The 24187-nt window shown below is 39.2% G+C and overlaps 1 protein-coding gene across 1 annotated transcript in view; it reads left to right on the top strand.

Annotated features, from left to right (window-relative positions):
• Nucleotides 1-24187, top strand: part of OBSCN (obscurin, cytoskeletal calmodulin and titin-interacting RhoGEF) — a 4979884-nt gene that overhangs the window by 1191169 nt on the left and 3764528 nt on the right. Inside the window, exons 14-20 of the mRNA XM_044066040.1 lie at nucleotides 3604-3879; nucleotides 4035-4310; nucleotides 8530-8805; nucleotides 8962-9237; nucleotides 13416-13691; nucleotides 13848-14123; nucleotides 23572-23847. Of these exons, the coding sequence (XP_043921975.1) occupies nucleotides 3604-3879; nucleotides 4035-4310; nucleotides 8530-8805; nucleotides 8962-9237; nucleotides 13416-13691; nucleotides 13848-14123; nucleotides 23572-23847 (1932 nt within the window). The remainder of the gene's footprint in view (nucleotides 1-3603; nucleotides 3880-4034; nucleotides 4311-8529; nucleotides 8806-8961; nucleotides 9238-13415; nucleotides 13692-13847; nucleotides 14124-23571; nucleotides 23848-24187) is intronic.

The raw sequence follows: 24187 nt of genomic DNA, 5'->3' as shown, positions 1-24187 counted from the left end.
CCTTTAAACGTGAAATGCAGCAAATTTTTTGCTTTAATTCCCCCACCAGGGGAGAACCCCAGAGACGCTCTGATCCATGCTTGGCCACCCGGTCTTCTTTATGCTTACCCTCCGCTTCCACTAATGTCAAAGTTACTACAGAAAGCTCGTCGGTTGGGGAGCAAAATAATCCTCATAGCCCCATTCTGGCCTCGTCAGGTCTGGTTCCCATATCTGCGGTCTCACATCATAGCCCCTCCTTGGGTCTTAGATCCCATTCCGGATCTGATCTCCCATCCTTTGGAATTACAAACTCTAAACCTGGATAACCTCAAGCTCACGGCTTGGTTGATCCAGTTCCACTGACGGCTAGGACTCCCGGTATCTCATCCTCGGTAAAGACCATTCTAGTAGCGGCACATAAACCCTCTACCACGAAAATTTACAACAGTAAATGGAAGCGTTTTTCCATCTGGGCCAAGGATAGGGATTTGGATCCTTTCTCGGCTCCCATTCCAGCAGTTCTGGAATTTCTGTCTCACATTTTACATCAGGGGGCCAGTTCTTCTACTGTAAAGGTTCAGATGGCTGCCATTTCTCATTTCCACGTCAGGGATAATCTTAAACCCTTAGCTTCCACTGAGATATGCAAGATCTTTTTGGAAGGCACCTTTCTCTTAAGACCTCCGGTTAAGAAGGCGGTTCCCCCATGGGACTTAACTCTAGTTCTCCAGGCCCTAACGGGTCCACCCTTTGAACTTACAGCTTCCGTTGACTTAGAGTTCTTATCCTGGAAAACGGCCTTCTTGGTTGTATTTATGTCGGCTAGGAGAGTATCTGAACTTTAAGCCCTTTGTACGCAACCTCCGTACTTGGTTTTCCATAAGGACATGGTATTTCTCAGGACTAATCCTTCATTCTTGCCTAAAGTGGCCTCCGAGGCCAATATCAATCAAATCATCAATTTGCCTCTTTTCTTTCCCAACTTTCAGAACAAAGGGGAATATAAACTGCATTTGTTGGACGTGCATAGACAATTGCATTTTTACCTGCACAGGACAGCTGCTTCTCGCAAATCAGAACAGCTTTTCGTGTCTTTCGCTAAGCCATCCTTGGGCAAGCTGGTTACAAAAGTTACTTTAGCCAGATGGATATCCCACTGCATCCTACAAGCCTATTCAGCTTCCGGTAGACCAGAACCCTTGGGGGTTCATGCTCATTCTACCCGTTCTATGGCTACCTCTGCAGCATTTTGGTCAAGAGTCCCCTTAGATAACATCTGTTCAGCGGCTACTTGGGCCTCTTCTCATACCTTCATTTCTCATTACAAGCTAGATCTGATCTCTAGAGGCAGGGCAGCCTTTGGCTCCGCAATGCTCTGGAATATTCTTCCATGAGGACCTCCCAGGTTTTTGGTAGCTGGGGACTCTGTCCAACAGGTTGCTGATAAAATGAAGTTAACTACTTCAGATAAAGAAGTTATGTACTCACCATAACGTTCCATCTGAGTAGGTAACTTAATTTGTCAGCAACCGATTTTCCTTCTGTTGTGCTTCAGGTTAGTTTTCTCTTTGAGTATGTTTGACTATTGTGGTTGATAAGTGGCAAACTTGATGTGAGGACTGGAGGGAGGTAGCAGGGTATTATGGGTAAGGGGGAGGAGCTGAAAGCTCGGATCTTTAGCTTGGAAAGCTGCCGGCTTGGATCCAGGTCAGATCCGATACCCACAGGTTGCTGACAAATGAAGTTACCTACTCAGATGGGACGTTATGGTGAGTACACAACTTCTTTATCTCTTCATGTGAGGTTATGACAATCTGAAGAGCTAGGATTTTTTTGATTTTTTTAAGTTTAATTATGCCACTGATATTTTAATGGAAAGTTTTATGCTCTTTACACAGATTTATTCAACCTTTACATTTACATGATTTGCCTCAAATTCTGAGAAAATAGTACTTAAAATTAAATCAAGAATTATGTTTAGTATTAAGAACTATATCACATTTGTATGAGTAGTGGTGAGTGTGGAAGAGAGGTGAAGAAGAGAGTACAGGCAGGATGGACTGGGTGGAGAAGAGTGTCAGGAGTGATTTGTGACAGATGAGTACCAGTAAGAGTGAAAGGGAAGGTCTACAAGAGGGTAGTGAGACCAGCTATGTTATATGGGTTAGAGACAGTGGCACTGACAAAAAGGCAGGAGTTAGAGCTGGATGTGGCAGAGTTAAAGATGTTAAGATTTGCACTGGGTGTGAGGAGGGTGGACAGGATTAGGAATGAATATATTAGAGGGTCAGCCCAGGTTGGAAGGTTTGGAGACAAAGCCAGAGAGGCAAGATTACTTTGGTTTGGACATGTGCTGAGGAGGGATGCTGAGTATATTGGGAAAAAGATGCTAAGGATGAAGCTACCAGGTAACAGGAAAAGAGGAACGCCTAAGGTAAGGTTTATGGATGTGGTGAGAGAGGACATGCAGGTGGTTGGTGTGACAGAGCAAGATGCAGAAGACAGGAAGAAATGGAAACAGACGATCCACTGTGGCGACCCCTAACGGGAACAGCTGAAAGAAGATGATGATCAAATCTGTTAATAATATGGAAAATTGCAGGTTATTGTTAAAATTTTGCATAGAACAGAGTAATACAACAAAAATATGAAGAGCTTATTTAACTCCTCAAGGTCATAGGTGGGCAAATCAAAATGATTTCTGTTAGCACATTTGTTGATTTACTGGTTTCTGGAAACATGTTTCATGGGAATTTACCAAAATTGTTACTTGGTGGAACAAAACCTATAAACTATCCTTACCGACCAGTACCCAAATGAATAATTGTTATGAAACATGGGTTTTTTGCAAGGATGACACTCTGTCAATTGCATTCATGAAAATAGTGTTAGCTAGATTGGCAACTAAAAGATTACTACTGGGACTATGGAATCAGAATCTTTTATATGGTTCAGAGTGCTTTTTGATGAAATGACAAGGATATTCAATTTACTTTATTCACTGTGACAAGATAGAATTTTATGACAAGATAGAATTTTAGAAATAATAGTATCCTTTTTCTATCTGAAGATGTGGGAGCGAGCGGGGCTGGTATGGGGGAACTAACTATGTTTAAATTCTGTGTATAAGATCTGCTGGAATCTGATAATTTACACATGCATTTAAAAAAAAGAAAAGTTATTTTTAAAAAGCAAAGATTTGCAGACCTACCCTTCCACCTGTACCAGGAGTGCAGCATACCACACAAGCTAAGTATTCCACCATCTCCATCCTGTTTTCCTGTCACATTACTTAATCAGTATTGCACAGTTAATTATGGTTATCCTAATGTCTTTTTTTTTCTTTTTCATAGTCCCCTTTTCTGTTTACATGTTGTTCAGTTTTTTAGTTTCTGCTCCTTGAGGGGTGACTTGTAGTACAGTGTGTCGACTTTTGTTTGCCATACTTTTGACTACTTTTCATTTTGCCAGTTTATTTTATGGTGACATCTTGAAATAAAGCAGTCAGATCTCATTGAAACAGTATTAATGATGGAAGTTTTGACTGATAGACACACAGATGCTAGGGCTGCATATCAGTATCCCATTTCTCAGTGATGGTCTCTTCTTTTTGATTTGTAGAACCTGAACCGGCATTTGCCAACAAGGATTCTGTTCAGAAGGTGACAAAGACCCATCTGTCTGAGAGTGCTGTACTATCCTGTGAAGTGTCACAGGCCAAAACAGAGGTGAAATGGTACAAGGATGGGAAACTCCTGACTGACTCCAAGAAATACAAAAAGGAATCTGATGGTAAAATTCGACGACTCGTGATTCAAAATGTGGAGAAGAAGGATGTTGGGGAGTACATCTGTGAAGCTGCTGGAGAGAAACTGTCCTTAAGCATTGAAGTTATTGGTGAGTGTTTTCCTTTTTAATTTAGAATAACTTTCTGCAGTGTCTGTATTTATTATGAGTGACTGCTGTATGATTAGCTGTGTGAGGGCATATTTTGATCTGATATTCTGATTTAAGAAAATAAATAAGTAGAGGAATCAATCTTTTTTGTGCAGATAAAGAGGAAGCATTTATCAACAAAGACTCTGTTCAGAAGGAGGTGAAGGCTAGAGTGTCAGAGAATATCATACTGACTTGTGAAGTGTCCAAGATCACAACTGAGGTAAAATGGTACAAAAATGGAAAACTCATTACTGCATCCAAGAAATTCAGACTGGAGTCTTCTGATAAAACCCGAAGGTTGGTGATTCAGAACATCGAGAAACAGGACTGTGGAGAGTATGTCTGTGAGTCTGCTGGAGAGAAGCTAACCTTCCGTATTGAAGTAGTTGGTACGTATATAGTCCTAGCGGCTAGAAGAGAAATAATTAACGTGGTTTAAGATTGTTTTACCTTGTTCCAGTAGTACATATTCAATGAGCTTAGTTTCACTTGCTTGAGCTTGCAAGCTCAGTCCTCATGTGCTTATGCAGGCTCAAGCTGGCATTTACTTGCAGCTTTGTTGCTAATTTCTTTACTGAATGAAATTTATGTTGCCACATAATATCTGTTTCTGAGTAGTCTGAAATTTTAACTTCTTTTAAAAGATATTATTCCTCAGTCAGGACAGTCAACTCAGGCCTCAACTTTTTCTGCTACTCCTTTTATTTCTCCAGCTAGCCAGGAAAGAAAATTGGAAGAAAAAAAAGAGAAGGACAAATCTGAAAAGAGGTCAGAATTAGGTAGAATGCAGTCTCCGGTCCCTTTAAAACCTTAGGGTACGGCACCAAAATATCTCAAATATAGGATTAGTCTTCCTTTAGGAAACAGTCACGTACAACTTCTCATTTTTGCCTGGAGTCAATGAGTCCTCAGCTTCATTCAGCTTTTCTTCAAGAGAGTTTCTCATCCAGACAACTGTAAGGATTCCCTGACTGCTACACTCTGGAGGCAGATGGGAGCACTTTTCCCTGCATCCTCAAGCCTTGGCAGGCCAGCAAATCAGATACTTGGGATTGGATGCTGTGGATAATCACCAGAGGCAATGTAATTCCTAGTGTTCCTTCTTTAAGGATTCACAAATGCCACCCCATCAAATGGAATCTACAACAACAAAAGTCTTACAGCTGTTAGAAAAAAAAGAGTCATCCACTGGATCCCCCACACCAGTAGGAATCTGGAGTCTATTCCAGGTTCTTTTTAGTTTTGAAACTGAAAGGGGACCTATGGTTAATTTTAGACCTCAGTCATCTCAGTCAGTTCATAAAACAAAGTTCTGGATAGAAAGTTAATCCCATTCTACCTCTGTTGAGGAAGGATGATTGGATGTGCTTGATAGATCTCCAGGACACCTACTATATTATCAAGATTTCAAGGCAGTCAGGGAGATTTCTCCATTCCCATTGGGGACCTAGTAATTTCCAATTCAGCGCACAGCTGTTCGGTCTCATTACAACCCCCCAGGTGTTCACCAAGTGCTTGACAGTTGTTGCAGTACATCTCAAGCTGATTGGGTTCCACATGTTCCTATTCTAAGACAACTTGCTCTTCACTACACCAACAACAGATCTACTCCAGCAGTGGAGCTTCTTGCTGCAGTTTCTGCAAAATTTGGGGATTACATTCAGTCACTTCAAAAGCAAATTGATATCCACATAACAAACAAGAGTTCATCATATGCCACTTGAATGCGAGCAACCATATAGCTACTGCACCAGCGTCCAAGATCATTTCTCTGTGGCAGGCAGTTTTTCAAGTTTTTCAGCACTCCTTTGCCACCAGCAAGACTTATCATTTGATTGCTAGAACTGGTGGCTTCCACAAAAAAAAAAAAAACACTAGTTCCCCTAGCCAGATCCATACGTCCATCCTTTTCATGCACAGATTTGTCTTAAGACAGTGTGCAAATTTCATATCATATGGTGGTTGACCTCTACAGCTGTCCTAGAAAGTTGACCTTTTTCTCCACATCCCCCCACCCCACAGCCATAGTAACCACAGATGCTTCCCTCCTGTGGTGGTGGTAGGGGGCCTTTAGAAGGAAACGTGGCTTAAGGTTTATGGTCAAACACAGAATTTATTCTTTTTATATTATTTATATTAAATTTTTGGGATATAATTTCTCATTACATTCAGCATGTATAGCTTTTAGCTCAACTGTATGAAACATAACAAAATGTTAAATTTAATACAAGTTTGGTCAAGTTAAAATATCTTGTTGGAGTAAAAATATCTTAATAGAAAGTTTGTCCTGTTTGTTTTTTTAGTTCAAGACATATTATTTCCATTAGGTGTTTTATGGTAAAATAAATAAGAAAATTATGGTCCACCTTCTTTTGGAGAATCGGTTCTCCAAGCGTTCCTTGGATTTAGTAATTCTTGTCTATTATTATTGTATCTTGTTACTGTTAAATAATTGCTGTACTGTTTGTTTGTGTCTTTCGGCTTTTCCCGGTTAGGGGTCGCCACAGCGGAACTCCGGTCCGCTAATGATTGGTAGTGGATTTTTACATATCGGGTTACCAGCCCTGACGCACAACCTTCAACGAAGGCACGCCCCTTTCACGTATGCCTCCACACAGAAGACGCTTTAGCTGAGAATCGAACGGGACAACGTCTTGCTATGAGGCGACAATGCTACTGCAGCACCACCACCGGAGTCTATAATAATTGCTGTACTGTGTTACTATTAAATAATTGTTTTACTGTGTTTTACTCCTTTTCTTGATGTGTAACTAGAGCTATTACCTAATGGTACCAAATGTGCTCCTGTATTTTTTTTCCATGTCATGATCACCTGTACTGTATACATACCTGATTCTTATTGTACATCATTTATCAGTGTCACTCTCTGGAACTTTTCTCCCCGGGCCTCCGCTGAAAAAGGACCCGTGTCTAGTCAGAATTTCCCGGTAAACAAATATAAATAAATAAATAACTATTAGATCATGTAACAACATGGTCTATAACATAAGAGATGCAGAATTACTAGCTTTCATTCAACTTTGGATAAATTGTAAATGGAATAATTTAACAGCTCAGACATTTTCAGTGATCTTTAATTCTACTTGGTAACCTATGGTTTTCTACATTGTTGATACATTATTCAGCAGTATCTTAGGATTTTCATCTTATGAATAATCAAAGATTTATTACGAAGTATAAGTCATTCATTCTCATGTTATTATCTCCCACTCTTGTCATATTTACCTATGATGTATAAATGGGTCATGTATACTAATTAGAAGTTTAAATTGTTTTTATCAAATGACATGAATTTTTTAAAAATTCTACAAAGCTGAGAATAGTGTTAAACATTACATCTCTTCATGTGAGGTAATGACAATCTGAAGAGCTAGGATTTTTTAATTTTAATTATGTCACTGATATTTTAATGGAAAGTTTTATGCTCTTTACACAGACTTATTCAGCCTTTACATTTACACGATTTGCCTCAAATTCTGAGAAAATGGTACTTAAAATTAAATCAAGAATTATGTTTAGAATTAAGAACTATATCAAATTTGTTAATTATATCGAAATTTGCAGATTGTTGTTAAAATTTTGCATAGAACAGAGTAATACAATAAAAATATGAAGAGCTTATTTAACTCCTCAGTGTCTTAAGTGGGCAAATCAAAACTATTTTTATTTGCACATTTGTTGATTTGCTGGTTTCTGGAAACATGTTTGGTGGGAATTTACCAAAATTGTTACTTGGTGGAACTAAACCTATAAACTATCCTTACTGACCAGTACCCAAATGAATAATTGTTATGAAACATGGATTTTATGCAATGATGACAATATGTCAATTGCATTCACAAAAATAGTATTAGCTAGATTGGCAACTTAAAGATTACTACTGGGACTATGGAATCAGAATCTCTTTTATAGTTCAGAGTTCTCTTTGATGAAATGGCAAGGATATTTAATTTACTTTATTCACTGTGACAAGATAGAATTTTATGACAAGATAGAGTTTTAGAAATAATAGTATCCTTTTTCTATCTGGAAATGCAGGAGCGAGCGGAGCTGGTATGGGGGGGACTAACTATTTAAATTCTGTGTATAAGATCTGTTTGAATCTGATAATTTATACATGCATTTAAAAAAACAAAGTTACTTTAAAAAAGCACAGATTTGCAGATCTACCCTTCCACATCTACCAGGAATTGCAGCATACCTTTCCACACAAAGCTAAGTATTCCACCGACTCCAGCCTGTTTTCCTGTGACTCTACTTAATCAGTATTGCGCAGTTAATTGTGGTTATCCTAATGTCTTTTGTTTTCTTTTTTATAGTCCCAGTTTCTGTTTACATGTTGTTCAGTTTTTTAGTTTCTGCTCCTTGAGGGGTGACTTGTAGTACAGTGTGTCGACTTTTGTTTGCCATACTTTTGACTACTTTTCATTTTGCCAGTTTATTTTATGGTGACATGTTAAAATAAAGCAGTCAGATCTCATTGAAACAGTCTTAAGGACAGAAGTTTTTACTGATCGATACACAGATGCTAGGGCTGCATATCAGCATCCCATTTCTCAGTGATGGTCTCTTTTTTTTGATTTGTAGAACCTGAACCAGCATTTGCCAACAAGGACTCTGTTCAGAAGGTGACAAAGACCCCTCTGTCTGAGAATGCTGTACTGTCCTGTGAAGTGTCACAGGCCAAAACAGAGGTGAAATGGTACAAGGATGGGAAACTCCTGACTGACTCCAAGAAATACAAAAAGGAATCTGATGGTAAAATTCGACGACTCATGATTCTAAATGTGGAGAAGAAGGATGTTGGGGAGTACATCTGTGAAGCTGCTGGAGAGAAACTGTCCTTAAGCACTGAAGTTATTGGTGAGTGTTTTCCTTTTTAATTTAGAATAACTTTCTGCAGTGTCTGTATTTATTATGAGTGACTGTTGTATGATTAGCTATGTGAGGGCATATTTTGATCTTATGTTCTGTTTCTAAAAAAACAAATTAATAGAGGAATCAATCTTTTTTGTGCAGATAAAGCGGAAGTATTTATCAACAAAGACTCTGTTCAGAAGGAGGTGAAGGCTAGACTGTCAGAGAATATCACACTGACTTGTGAAGTGTCCAAGATCACAACTGAGGTAAAATGGTACAAAAATGGAAAACTCATTACTGCATCTAAGAAATTCAGACTGGAGTCTTCTGGTAAAACCCGAAGGTTGGTGATTCAGAACATCGAGAAACAGGACTGTGGAGAGTATGTCTGTGAGTCTGCTGGAGAGAAGCTAACCTTCCGTATTGAAGTAGTTGGTATATAGTCCTAGCGGCTAGAAGAGAAATAATTAACCTGGTTTAAGATTGTTTTACCTTGTTCCAGTAGTACATATTCAATGAGCTTAGTTTCACTTGCTTGAGCTTGCAAGCTCAGTCCTCATGTGCTTATGCAGGCTCAAACTGGCATTTACTTGCAGCTTTGTTGCTCATTTCTCTACTGAATGAAATTTATGTTGCCACTTAATATCTGGTTCTGAGTGGTCTGAAATTTCAACTTCTGTTAAAAGGTATTATTCCTCAGTCAGGACAGTCAACTCAGGCCTCAACTTTTTCTGCTACTCCTTTTATTTCTCCAGCTAAGATCACAAAGTAATGTAGAAGGAAAGAAAATTTGAAGAAAAAAAAAGACAATGACAAATCTGAAAAGAGGTCAGAAAAAGGTAGAAAACAGTCTCCGGTCCCTTTAGAACCTTAGCGCATGGCACCAAAATATCTCAAATGTGGGATTAGTCTTCCTTTAGGAAACAATCACGTACACCTACTCATTTTTGCCTGGAGCCAATGAGTCCTCATCTTCATTCAGCTTTTCTTCAAGAGAAGTTCTCATCCAGACAACTGTAAGGATTCCCTGACTGCTACACTCTGGAGGCAGATGGGAGCACTTTTCCCTGCATGCTCAAGCCTTGGCAGGCCATCAAATCAGATACTTGGGATTGGATGCTGTGGGTAATCACCAGAGGCAATGTAATTCCTAGTGTTCCCCCTTTAAAGATTCCCACAATACCAACCCATCAAATAGCATCCACAACAGAAAAAGTCGTACAGCTGTTATCTGGAGTCTGTTCCAGGTTCTTTTTAGTTTTGAAAATGAAAGGGGACCTATGGTTAATTTTGGACCTCAGTCATCTCAGTGAGTTCATAAAACAAAGTTCTTGATAGAATAGTTAAGTCTGTTCTACCTCTGTCGAGGAAGGATGATTGGATGTGCTTGATAGATCTCCAGGACACCTACTATATTGTCAAGATTTCAAGGCAGTCAGGGAGATTTCTCCGTTTCCATTGGGGAGCTAGTAATTTCCAATTCAAGGCACTGTGTTCGGTCTCATTACAACCCCCCCCCGGGTGTTCACCAAGTGCTTGGCAGTTGTTGCAGCACATCTCAAGCTGATAGGGTTCCACATGTTCCTATTCTAAGACAATTGGCAGTTCAATACATCAACAACAGATCTACTCCAGCAGTGGAGCTTATTGCTGCAATTTCTGCAAAATTTAGGGATTACATTCAGTCACTCCAAAAGCAAATTGATAACCACATAACAAACAGAGTTCATCAGATGCCACTTGAATGTGAGCAACTATATAGCTACTGCACTAGGGTCCAAGATCATGTCTCTGTGGCAGGCAGTTTTTCAAGTTTTTCAGCACCCCTTTGCCAACAGCAAGATTTATCATTTGATTGCTAGGACTGATGGCTTCCACAAAAACACTAGTTCCCCTAGCCAGATCCATCCGTCCATCCTTTTCATGCACAGATTTGTCTTAAGACAGTGTGCAAATTTCATATCATATGGTGGTTGACCTCTACAGCTGTCCTAGAAAGTTGACCTTTTTCTCCACATCCCCCCACCCCACAGCCATAGTAACCACAGATGCTTCCCTCCTGTGGTGGTGGTAGGGGGCCTTTAGAAGGAAACGTGGCTTAAGGTTTATGGTCAAACACAGAATTTATTCTTTTTATATTATTTATATTAAATTTTTGGGATATAATTTCTCATTACATTCAGCATGTATAGCTTTTAGCTCAACTGTATGAAACATAACAAAATGTTAAATTTAATACAAGTTTGGTCAAGTTAAAATATCTTGTTGGAGTAAAAATATCTTAATAGAAAGTTTGTCCTGTTTGTTTTTAGTTCAAGACATATTATTTCCATTAGGTGTTTTATGGTAAAATAAATAAGAAAATTATGGTCCACCTTCTTTTGGAGAATCGGTTCTCCAAGCGTTCCTTGGATTTAGTAATTCTTGTCTATTATTATTGTATCTTGTTACTGTTAAATAATTGCTGTACTGTTTGTTTGTGTCTTTCGGCTTTTCCCGGTTAGGGGTCGCCACAGCGGAACTCCGGTCCGCTAATGATTGGTAGTGGATTTTTACATATCGGGTTACCAGCCCTGACGCACAACCTTCAACGAAGGCACGCCCCTTTCACGTATGCCTCCACACAGAAGACGCTTTAGCTGAGAATCGAACGGGACAACGTCTTGCTATGAGGCGACAATGCTACTGCAGCACCACCACCGCAGTCTATAATAATTGCTGTACTGTGTTACTATTAAATAATTGTTTTACTGTGTTTTACTCCTTTTCTTGATGTGTAACTAGAGCTATTACCTAATGGTACCAAATGTGCTCCTGTATTTTTTTTCCATGTCATGATCACCTGTACTGTATACATACCTGATTCTTATTGTACATCATTTATCAGTGTCACTCTCTGGAACTTTTCTCCCCGGGCCTCCGCTGAAAAAGGACCCGTGTCTAGTCAGAATTTCCCGGTAAACAAATATAAATAAATAAATAACTATTAGATCATGTAACAACATGGTCTATAACATAAGAGATGCAGAATTACTAGCTTTCATTCAACTTTGGATAAATTGTAAATGGAATAATTTAACAGCTCAGACATTTTCAGTGATCTTTAATTCTACTTGGTAACCTATGGTTTTCTACATTGTTGATACATTATTCAGCAGTATCTTAGGATTTTCATCTTATGAATAATCAAAGATTTATTACGGAGTATAAGTCATTCATTCTCATGTTATTATCTCCCAGTCTTGTCATATTTACCTATGATGTATAAATGGGTCATGTATACTAATTAGAAGTTTAAATTGTTTTATCAAATGACATGAATTTTTAAAAATTCTACAAAGCTGAGAATAGTGTTAAACATTACATCTCTTCATGTGAGGTAATGACAATCTGAAGAGCTAGGATTTTTTAATTTTAATTATGTCACTGATATTTTAATGGAAAGTTTTATGCTCTTTACACAGACTTATTCAGCCTTTACATTTACACGATTTGCCTCAAATTCTGAGAAAATGGTACTTAAAATTAAATCAAGAATTATGTTTAGAATTAAGAACTATATCAAATTTGTTAATTATATCGAAATTTGCAGATTGTTGTTAAAATTTTGCATAGAACAGAGTAATACAATAAAAATATGAAGAGCTTATTTAACTCCTCAGTGTCTTAAGTGGGCAAATCAAAACTATTTTTATTTGCACATTTGTTGATTTGCTGGTTTCTGGAAACATGTTTGGTGGGAATTTACCAAAATTGTTACTTGGTGGAACTAAACCTATAAACTATCCTTACTGACCAGTACCCAAATGAATAATTGTTATGAAACATGGATTTTATGCAATGATGACAATATGTCAATTGCATTCACAAAAATAGTATTAGCTAGATTGGCAACTTAAAGATTACTACTGGGACTATGGAATCAGAATCTCTTTTATAGTTCAGAGTTCTCTTTGATGAAATGGCAAGGATATTTAATTTACTTTATTCACTGTGACAAGATAGAATTTTATGACAAGATAGAGTTTTAGAAATAATAGTATCCTTTTTCTATCTGGAAATGCAGGAGCGAGCGGAGCTGGTATGGGGGAGACTAACTATTTAAATTCTGTGTATAAGATCTGTTTGAATCTGATAATTTATACATGCATTTAAAAAAACAAAGTTACTTTAAAAAGCACAGATTTGCAGATCTACCCTTCCACATCTACCAGGAATTGCAGCATACCTTTCCACACAAAGCTAAGTATTCCACCGACTCCAGCCTGTTTTCCTGTGACTCTACTTAATCAGTATTGCGCAGTTAATTGTGGTTATCCTAATGTCTTTTGTTTTCTTTTTTATAGTCCCAGTTTCTGTTTACATGTTGTTCAGTTTTTTAGTTTCTGCTCCTTGAGGGGTGACTTGTAGTACAGTGTGTCGACTTTTGTTTGCCATACTTTTGACTACTTTTCATTTTGCCAGTTTATTTTATGGTGACATGTTAAAATAAAGCAGTCAGATCTCATTGAAACAGTCTTAAGGACAGAAGTTTTACTGATGGATACACAGATGCTAGGGCTGCATATCAGCATCCCATTTCTCAGTGATGGTCTCTTTTTTTTGATTTGTAGAACCTGAACCAGCATTTGCCAACAAGGACTCTGTTCAGAAGGTGACAAAGACCCCTCTGTCTGAGAATGCTGTACTGTCCTGTGAAGTGTCACAGGCCAAAACAGAGGTGAAATGGTACAAGGATGGGAAACTCCTGACTGACTCCAAGAAATACAAAAAGGAATCTGATGGTAAAATTCGACGACTCATGATTCTAAATGTGGAGAAGAAGGATGTTGGGGAGTACATCTGTGAAGCTGCTGGAGAGAAACTGTCCTTAAGCACTGAAGTTATTGGTGAGTGTTTTCCTTTTTAATTTAGAATAACTTTCTGCAGTGTCTGTATTTATTATGAGTGACTGTTGTATGATTAGCTATGTGAGGGCATATTTTGATCTTATGTTCTGTTTCTAAAAAAACAAATTAATAGAGGAATCAATCTTTTTTGTGCAGATAAAGCGGAAGTATTTATCAACAAAGACTCTGTTCAGAAGGAGGTGAAGGCTAGACTGTCAGAGAATATCACACTGACTTGTGAAGTGTCCAAGATCACAACTGAGGTAAAATGGTACAAAAATGGAAAACTCATTACTGCATCTAAGAAATTCAGACTGGAGTCTTCTGGTAAAACCCGAAGGTTGGTGATTCAGAACATCGAGAAACAGGACTGTGGAGAGTATGTCTGTGAGTCTGCTGGAGAGAAGCTAACCTTCCGTATTGAAGTAGTTGGTACGTATATAGTCCTAGCGGCTAGAAGAGAAATAATTAACCTGGTTTAAGATTGTTTTACCTTGTTCCAGTAGTACATATTCAATGAGCTTAGTTTCACTTGCTTGAGCTTGCAAGCTCAGTCCTCATGTGCTTATGCAGGCTCAAACTGGCATTTACTTGCAGCTTTGTTGCTCATTTCTCTACTGAATGAAATTTATGTTGCCACTTAATATCTGGTTCTGAGTGGTCTGAAATTTCAACTTCTGTTAAAAGGTATTATTCCTCAGTCAGGACAGTCAACTCAGGCCTCAACTTTTTCTGCTACTCCTTTTATTTCTCCAGCTAAGATCACAAAGTAATGTAGAAGGAAAGAAAATTTGAAGAAAAAAAAAGACAATGACAAATCTGAAAAGAGGTCAGAAAAAGGTAGAAAACAGTCTCCGGTCCCTTTAGAACCTTAGCGCATGGCACCAAAATATCTCAAATGTGGGATTAGTCTTCCTTTAGGAAACAATCACGTACACCTACTCATTTTTGCCTGGAGCCAATGAGTCCTCATCTTCATTCAGCTTTTCTTCAAGAGAAGTTCTCATCCAGACAACTGTAAGGATTCCCTGACTGCTACACTCTGGAGGCAGATGGGAGCACTTTTCCCTGCATGCTCAAGCCTTGGCAGGCCATCAAATCAGATACTTGGGATTGGATGCTGTGGGTAATCACCAGAGGCAATGTAATTCCTAGTGTTCCCCCTTTAAAGATTCCCACAATACCAACCCATCAAATAGCATCCACAACAGAAAAAGTCGTACAGCTGTTATCTGGAGTCTGTTCCAGGTTCTTTTTAGTTTTGAAAATGAAAGGGGACCTATGGTTAATTTTGGACCTCAGTCATCTCAGTGAGTTCATAAAACAAAGTTCTTGATAGAATAGTTAAGTCTGTTCTACCTCTGTCGAGGAAGGATGATTGGATGTGCTTGATAGATCTCCAGGACACCTACTATATTGTCAAGATTTCAAGGCAGTCAGGGAGATTTCTCCGTTTCCATTGGGGAGCTAGTAATTTCCAATTCAAGGCACTGTGTTCGGTCTCATTACAACCCCCCCCCCCCCCGGGTGTTCACCAAGTGCTTGGCAGTTGTTGCAGCACATCTCAAGCTGATAGGGTTCCACATGTTCCTATTCTAAGACAATTGGCAGTTCAATACATCAACAACAGATCTACTCCAGCAGTGGAGCTTATTGCTGCAATTTCTGCAAAATTTAGGGATTACATTCAGTCACTCCAAAAGCAAATTGATAACCACATAACAAACAGAGTTCATCAGATGCCACTTGAATGTGAGCAACTATATAGCTACTGCACTAGGGTCCAAGATCATGTCTCTGTGGCAGGCAGTTTTTCAAGTTTTTCAGCACCCCTTTGCCAACAGCAAGATTTATCATTTGATTGCTAGGACTGATGGCTTCCACAAAAACACTAGTTCCCCTAGCCAGATCCATCCGTCCATCCTTTTCATGCACAGATTTGTCTTAAGACAGTGTGCAAATTTCATATCATATGGTGGTTGACCTCTACAGCTGTCCTAGAAAGTTGACCTCTACAGCTATCTTAGAAAGTTGACCTTTTTCTCCACCCCCACCCCCCACAGCCATAGTAACCACAGATGCTTCCCTCCCATGGTGGTGGTAGGGGGCCTTTAGAAGGAAACGTAGTTTAAGGTTTATGGTCAGACACAGAATGTATTCTTTTTATATTATTTATATAAAATTTTTGGGATATAATTTCTCATTACATTCAGCATATATAGCTTTTAGCTCAACTGTATGACACATAACAAAATGTTAAATTTAATACAAGTTTGGTCAAATTCAAATATCTTGTTGGAGTGAAAATATTTTAATAGAAAGTTTGTCCTGTTTGTTTTTTTAGTTCAAGACATATTATTTCCATTAGATGTTTTATGGTAAAATAAGTAAGAAAATTATGGTCCACCTTCTTTTGGAGAAGCGGTTCTTCAAGAATTCCTTGGATTTAGAAATTCTTGTCTATTATTATTGGTATCTTGTTACTGTTAAATAATTGTTGTACTGTGTTACTGTTAAATAATTGTTTTACTGTGTTTTACTCCTTTTCTTGATGTGTAACTAGAGCTACTACCTAATGGTACCAAATGTGCTCCTGTATTTTTTTTCCATGTCATGATCACCTGTACTGTATACATACCTCATTCTTATTATACACCATTTATCACTGTCACTCTGTGGAACGTTTCTCCCAGGGCCTCGGCTGAAAAAGGACCCGTGTCCAGTCGGAATTTCCCGGTAAACAAATATAACATAAGAGATGCAGAATTACTAGCTTTCATTCAACTTTGGATAAATTGTTGTAAATGGAATAATTTAACAGCTCAGACATTTTCAGTGATCTTTAATTCTACTTGGTAAGCTATGGTTTTCTACATTGTTGATACATTATTCAGCAGTATCTTAGGATTTTCATCTTATGAATAATCAAATATTTATTACAAAGTAAAAGTAATTAATTCTCATGTTATAATCTCTCACTCTTGTCATATTTACCTATGATGTATAAATGGGTCATGTATACTAATTAGAAGTTTAAATTGTTTTTATCAAATGACATGAATTTTTTTTAAATTCTATAAATCTGAGAATAGTGTTAAACATTATATCTCTTCATGTGAAGTTATGACAATCTGAAGAGCTAGGATTTTTTAAGTTTAATTATGTCACTGATATTTTAATGGAAAGATGTTCTTCGTGTTTCACTGTTGCAGTCATTACATTTGGGTAATCTGCTGGCAGGTTGCCCTCAGTCGACCTGAATATCAAAGTCTTGGGTTTTGCGTCGGTTGCTGTCTCCTCTTCCATGATGTCAGGTCGTCAGAAGTATAAAACTTGCAGCCAACGCCATTTTCTTTAGTCTTTCTTGCCATGCGGTGCCCGAGGCAGAAGCAGTTTGCAAGTGTCGGTCGGCTGACTCCTGAAATTTTTGCATTCGAGTTTCAGAACCAAATTCTTCAATTAAAGCTAAGTGCCCCGTTGGGGAAACTTTTTTTTGCTCCTTACCGATGTCAGTAAAAGTTAATAATTGCTTTACTTGTGGGAAGCAAATACCTTATAATGATTTCCATTTGTACTGTATTCCATGCCTAGGCCCAGATCATAATTTGCCTTGCTGTCAGTTTTGTGCTAGATTTAACCAACGCACTATTAAGCGTCAGTATATCTTTGCTTAAAAATATTTTGGAAATAGATTTAACTACCCTGAAATGTCGCCGGATAGCAATCCAACTACCGGAGTTCACAAAAAACACAAACAAAAGGACAAAGACAGACCGTCGAGGTCAAAACCGATGATGAAGCTTCTCCTAAGCCAGTCGCGAGTTCGCCAGTACTCAGTGAGGCAGTTTCGCAGCCCTTGATACCCGCTACTTTCGAGTCGCAGGCCTCTACCGACACCCATGTGGAGTCCGGCATGCCGTGAGATTCTCAGAGTTTTGTACCCGCGGATGGGTCCAGAGCCGCTGAGCAGGCACCAGCTTCTGAGGGTGTTTTCAGGCCTAAGCATTTCTATATAAAACCGATGCCAGCTTCAAAAACAAAGAGAAAAGCAACTTCTAAGGCTAAAAAAGCGACGCATGAGCCATGATGATCAAAATGGCTGAAGACTTAATTATCTTGACCATGGGTTCCCAAACCCCCCCTGATAAGAGGCCTAGGCAAGACACTGATTATGAATCTTCAGATCAGGTTTCTATTTTATCTGATTCCTCTTCTGATCAGAAATTTTCTATACCACCCTGTGAGGATTCAGATGCAGAGGAATCCATCCCATCTGCATCTCCTCCTGAAGATTATTCTTTTGGAGAAACCTTGCATACTTTGAGGGAACATTTTCATTGGGAGAGTCAAGATTTCTCACAATCAAAAAAGAGGCTTAGGGATTTCCTTCTTCTTCCTCAGCATAGGCCTTTGGCCATACCTCCTGTATTAGACATTGTTGATGATGTGTTTTCGGAATCAAGCATGGCTCCAGATTCCCTACCTCCGGCTCCTAGCAAGCCAGACAGATATTACAAGGTTCCTGACTCCCACAAATTTTTATTCAAAAGTCCTGCTGCTGACCCTGAAACTATCTCACAGGGTCCTGAAGGTGTAAAGGCCTCAACAGCTAAAAATCCTATCCCCTCTGATAGAGATTCCCGGGTGCTGGATAGATGGGGAAAGAAGGTTTATACGTCTGCAACCTTTGCAATTAGGGCCTTAAACTGCCAGTTTCATATGCTTAAATATCAACAGCATGTTATGGGATTATTGAAACAGAAAATGATGTTGATTTCTGAATACGTGGAAAATAAAGAATTACAGGAATTATTGCATGCAGCAGAACAGGTTTTAAAGCATACTTTGCAATGTGGTTTTGATTCCTTGGAGGCCTCCTGCAGGGCCGCAGTTACTGGATCTGTGTTTAGAAGGCATGCCTGGCTCAAGGAGCAAAATCTGCCTGATCATGTTAAAGCTAAATTGTTGGATGCACCTTTACAGCATGATACTCTGTTTGGTAATAAGGCAGAAGAGGTTTTAAAGAAAATGGAAGACAAAGCTAAGTCTATGCAAACTGTAAAAGACTTCTTACAAGTGCAGCCACCAAGATTCAGTAAACACTGACCTACAAAAAATTGGTCCTTTCCTGTGTCCGACAGAACCTCACGGGGCAAATCCAGGCATTCAAAAGGCTCTAGATACCAATCACAGGGTTCTTACAAGTCAAAGCAATGGGGTGCCCCTACCTCCAAATCTGGAGGAAATAAAGGACAACCCTACGCTAAACAGTCTCAATGACTTCCCTCTGCCATCACCAAGCACTTATCTTTTGGCAGCCCCCTTAGGGGGAAAGCTAGCACTTCATGCTCACAATTGGCAGTTAATAACCCAGGACAAGTGGGTATTAAACATAGTATCCCAGGGATACAGATTTCATTTCCATACCCTGCCAATTCCAAACGGTTGGCCAGATCTGCCACAAAATCAATGGGCAGAGGCACAGAAACAAGTTACGTCCCTCATGGATATGGGGGCTATTCAGCCAGTACCAGAAAGGGAAAAAGGACAAGGGTTTTACTCAAGACTGTTCTTGGTACCCAGAAAAGACAATGCCTGGCACCCAGTACTGGATTTATTGATTTTAAACACATTCTTGGACATCCCAAAATTCAAAATACTGACTTTGCAACAGCTTCTGTCCATGCTGGACAAGAATGCTTGGCTAGTGACTCTAGACTTAAAAGAGGCATACCTGCATATCCCAATAAGGGAATCATGCAAAAGATACCTCTGCTTCAAGGCAGGTTTTATGCATTACCAATTCTCTGCACTGCCCTTTGGCTTATCTGCTGTGCTCAGGATTTACAAAGTGCCTGGCACCAGTAATTGCATTTTGCAGACAAAGAGGCATACAAATCTATCCTTACTTGGATGACTGTTTCATTCAAGCAGAAAACAAGGACATTCTTCTTCAGCATCTGGCATTTGTAAAAAGGCTTCTAACATGCCTAGGGTACACAATAAACAAAAAGAAATCACAACTGGCACCCTCTCAAAATATTACATTTCTGGATGCAAGCTTGAATACAACTGCCCAGATGGCTTACCTTACGCCAGACAAAGGCAACTGACTGTTTACTTCAAACAGATGGCAACAAAAACTTAGTCACCTGCAAGACAAATTCTGCAGGCTTTGGTGTTCATGGCATACTGCATTCTACTAATTCCATATGCAAGACTGCATATGAGGAAACTACAGTAGTATCTAAAAAGTTTATGGAGTCAACATTGTCACAGTCTGCAAACAATGATTCCTCTCATTCCCTGCCTACAACAGGAGTTCCTTTGGTGGGCAGAGACATGTCACCAGAACATGGGACGGATTTTCACTCTACCCCCTGCCAGCCAAACCCTAACTACAGACACATCAGACTATGCTTGGGGGGCCCACCTGGCAGGGAGATGCATTCAGGGCATATGGAGCCCAAAACAAATGCATCTGCATATCAACCAGAAAGAGATGTTAGCTATTCAGAATGCCCTGACAGCCTTCAAGGACTTACTTCATCCAGGACAACTACTGATAAAGACGGACAACACCACGGTTATGTGGTACATAAACAAGCAGGGGGGTACACATTCCTACCCTCTTTGCAGACTAGCCATGGCATTGTGGGACACAGCCTTGACTTACCAAGTTCATCTTCAACCTCAGTTACTGCCAGGAAAACAAAATTCTCTGGCAGATGACCTAAGCAGAAATCTTATGGACCCTCACGAGTGGAAACTGGATCCACAAGTCTTCAGCATGGTAACAGAGAAATGGGGGAGCCCGGACATAGATCTATTTGCCTTTCCCCAGAATTATCAACTGGACAAATTCTGCACAAGGACTTATCACAGACAAGTATGGAAAGTGGATGCCCTATCCTTCAGTTGGAAAAACCTATCAGTCTACGCCTTTCCTCCTCTGCCTCTTCTTCCCAAGGTCTTACTAAAGGTCAGACAGGAAAATCCAAAAATGATCCTAATTGCCCCGGACTGGCCTTGCCAGCACTGGTACCCATTTCTAAGGAATATGTCTCATCTCTCTCCTTGGTACTTGCCTCAGATACCTCATCTACTGTCTCAGCAGAACAATCAAATTCTGCACAATCAGCTCCAAACTCTGAACCTGGCAGCATGGCTGATCATGTAATTATTCAAACAACACCTCTCAGTAAATCTGTGATGGATGTCATTTTGGAAGCCAGAAGGCCTAGTACTAGAAAATCTTATGCTGATAAATTGAAGAGATTCTGTGCTTGGAGCCAAGCACAAGGGACTGACACAGCAAAGCCAAATATTCCTCAGATTTTACAGTACTTGCCTGAGATGCTTGACAAGGGCCTACCTTTTTTATCAATACAAATCCATGCCTCTGCCATCTCGACTCATTACAACACAGAGCCTCCCATCTTTTCTCATCCTCTGCTAAAACAGTATCTTAGAGGGGCCAAAAATTTAAGGCCCCCCAGAAGATCACCATCTCCTGCATGGGACCTCAATTTTGTGTTGGAAAAGCTCACCCTGCCTCCATTTGAACCAGCAGCTACTGCGAATATAAAGTTTTTATCTTGGAAAACAGCTTTCCTTCTGGCAATCACTTCAGCAAGAATGGTTTCAGAACTACAGGCCCTCATGGCTGTGGAGCCTTTTATTACATTTCATCCGGACAGGGTGTCTCTCAGGACCAATCCTTCTTTTATGCCTAAGGTGGTATCCAGTGTGGCTCTTAACCAAACTATTCACCTGCCAACTTTTTACCCAAATCCGCAGAACGGGGGGGGGGGACGGATTCTGCATTCCTTGTACGTACACAGACAACTAAGATTTTACTTAACAGGACCAAATCTCTAAGAAAGTCTGAGCAGCTGCTGTTGGCATTTGCTGCAGGATTAGAGGGAATGGCTATTTGAAAGCAGACTATTTAAAAGTGGATAAGCCACTGCATTCGTTTCTGCTATTTGCATCATGGTAAACCGGTGCCCAAGGGAATCAGGTCACATTCCACCAGGGCTGCATCTACCTCAGCAGCTTTTCTGAGAGGGGTGCCAACCAAAGACATTCTAGAAGCTGCTACCCGGAGCTCTGTTTATACTTTTACAAAGCATTATCATTTGCCTCTCTTCTCTAAGTCCAGGGCAGGCTTTGCCACTGCAGTTCTGCAGGGCCTTATAGCCGCTCCTAATGCTATTTAGTTCCAGCCTCCCTTCCATAGCTTTGGGATTCTACCCAAATGTAATGACTGCAACAGTAAAACACAAAGAACATAGTACAGTTGTGTACACTTACCATAAATGTAGATGTTCGAGTGTATTCACTGTTGCAGTCCAGCTTACCACCATTCCCCCTTTTTTCTAGAACTTCTCTTTCCTTCACTATATTCTACAGCTTTTGTGGTGTATTTGCTTTTAGATGAAGGTAAAGTTTATGTTGTTGCAATTGCATTTATATATATATATATATATATATATATATATATATTTTTTTTTTTTTTCTTTGTGCTCCCTATTCGGGGGGGGGGGGGCACCTGACATCTGGGGCAAGAAAAACTAAAGAAAATGGTGTCGGCTGCATGTTTTATACCCCTGACGACCTGACACAGCAACCGACGTAGGACCCAATAATTTGATATTCAGGCCGACTGAGGGCAATCAGCCAGCAGATTACCCAAATGTAATGACTGCAACAGTGAATACACTCAAACATCTACATTTATGCCAAGTGTACACAACTGTACTTTTTATGCTCTTTACACAGACTTATTCAGCATTTACATTTACACGATTTGCCTCAAATTCTGAGAAAATGGTACATAAAATTAAATCAAGAATTATGTTTAGAATTAAGAACTATATCAAAGTTGTTAATTATATGGAAAATTGCAGGTTGTTAAAATTTTGCCTAGAACAGAGTAATACAATAAGAAATATGAAGAGCTTATTTAACTCCTCAGTGTCTTAAGTGGGCAAATCAAAACTATTTTTATTTGCACATTTGTTGATTTACTGGTTTCTCGAAACATGTTTGGTGGGAATTTACCAAAATTGTTACTTGGTGGAACAAAACCTATAAACTATCCTTACTGACCAGTACCCAAATGAATAATTGTTATGAAACATGGGTTTTATGCAATGATGACAATCTGTCAATTGCATTCATGAAAATAGTATTAGCTAGATTGGCAACTAAAAGATTACTACTGGGACTATGGAATCAGAATCTCTTATATGGTTCAGAGTTCTCTTTGATGAAATGGCAAGGATATTCAATTTACTTTATTCACTGTGACAAGATAGAATTTTATGACAAGATAGAATTTTAGAAATAATAGTATCCTTTTTCTATCTGGAGATGCAGGAGCGAGCGGAGCTGGTATGGGGGGGGGGCTAACTATGTTTAAATTCTGTGTATAAGATCTGTTGGAATCTGATAATTTACACATGCATTTAAAAAAACAAAGTTATTTTAAAAATGCACAGATTTGCAAATCTACCGACTCCAGCCTGTTTTCCTGTCGCACTACTTAATCAGCATTGCACAGTTAATTATGGTTATCCTAATGACTTTTGTTTTCTTTTTCATAGTCCCAGTTTCTGTTTACATGTTGTTCAGTTTTTTAGTTTCTGCTCTTTGAGGGGTGACTTGTAATGCACTGTGTCGACTTTTGTTTGCCATACATTTGACTACTTTTCATTTTGCCAGTTTATTTTTATGGTGACATCTTAAAATAAAGCAGTCAGATCTCATTGAAACAGTTTTAAGGACAGACGTTTTTACTGATGGATACACAGATGCTAGGGCTGCATATCAGTATCCCATTTCTCAGTGATGGTCTCTTCTTTTTGATTTGTAGAACCTGAACCGACATTTGCCAATAAGGACTCTGTTCAGAAGGTGACAAAGACCCATCTGTCTGAGAGTGCTGTACTATCCTGTGAAGTGTCACAGGCCAAAACAGAGGTGAAATGGTACAAGGATGGGAAACTCCTGACTGACTCCAAGAAATACAAAAAGGAATCTGATGGTAAAATTCGACGACTCGTGATTCAAAATGTGGAGAAGAAGGATGTTGGGGAGTACATCTGTGAAGCTGCTGGAGAGAAATTGTCCTTAAGCATTGAAGTTACTGGTGAGTATTTTCCTTTTTAATTTAGAATAACTTTCTGCAGTGTCTGTATTTATTATGAGCGACTGTTTTATGATTAGCTGTGTGAGGGCATATTTTGATCTTGTGTTCTTTTTCTAAAAAAACAAGTAAATAGAGGAATCAATCTTTTTTGTGCAGATAAAGAGGATGTATTTATCAACAAAGACTATGTTTAGATTCATATATTCATACTAGGCTAACTGCCCTTGCGAGCCATTTTAAGCCTAGCCAATTATCCCGTGTGATATTCAAACCCTGTACCTTGTGTTTGTAAGGCAAACACCTTAACCATTAGGCCACCCATGTTCAGAAGGAGGTGAAG

Source organism: Protopterus annectens, chromosome 3.part0 (assembly GCF_019279795.1).
Source record: "Protopterus annectens isolate FY-2018-M chromosome 3.part0, PAN1.0, whole genome shotgun sequence".
NCBI classification, from domain to species: domain Eukaryota; kingdom Metazoa; phylum Chordata; order Ceratodontiformes; family Protopteridae; genus Protopterus; species Protopterus annectens.
This window is presented reverse-complemented; position numbering and strand designations above follow the sequence as displayed.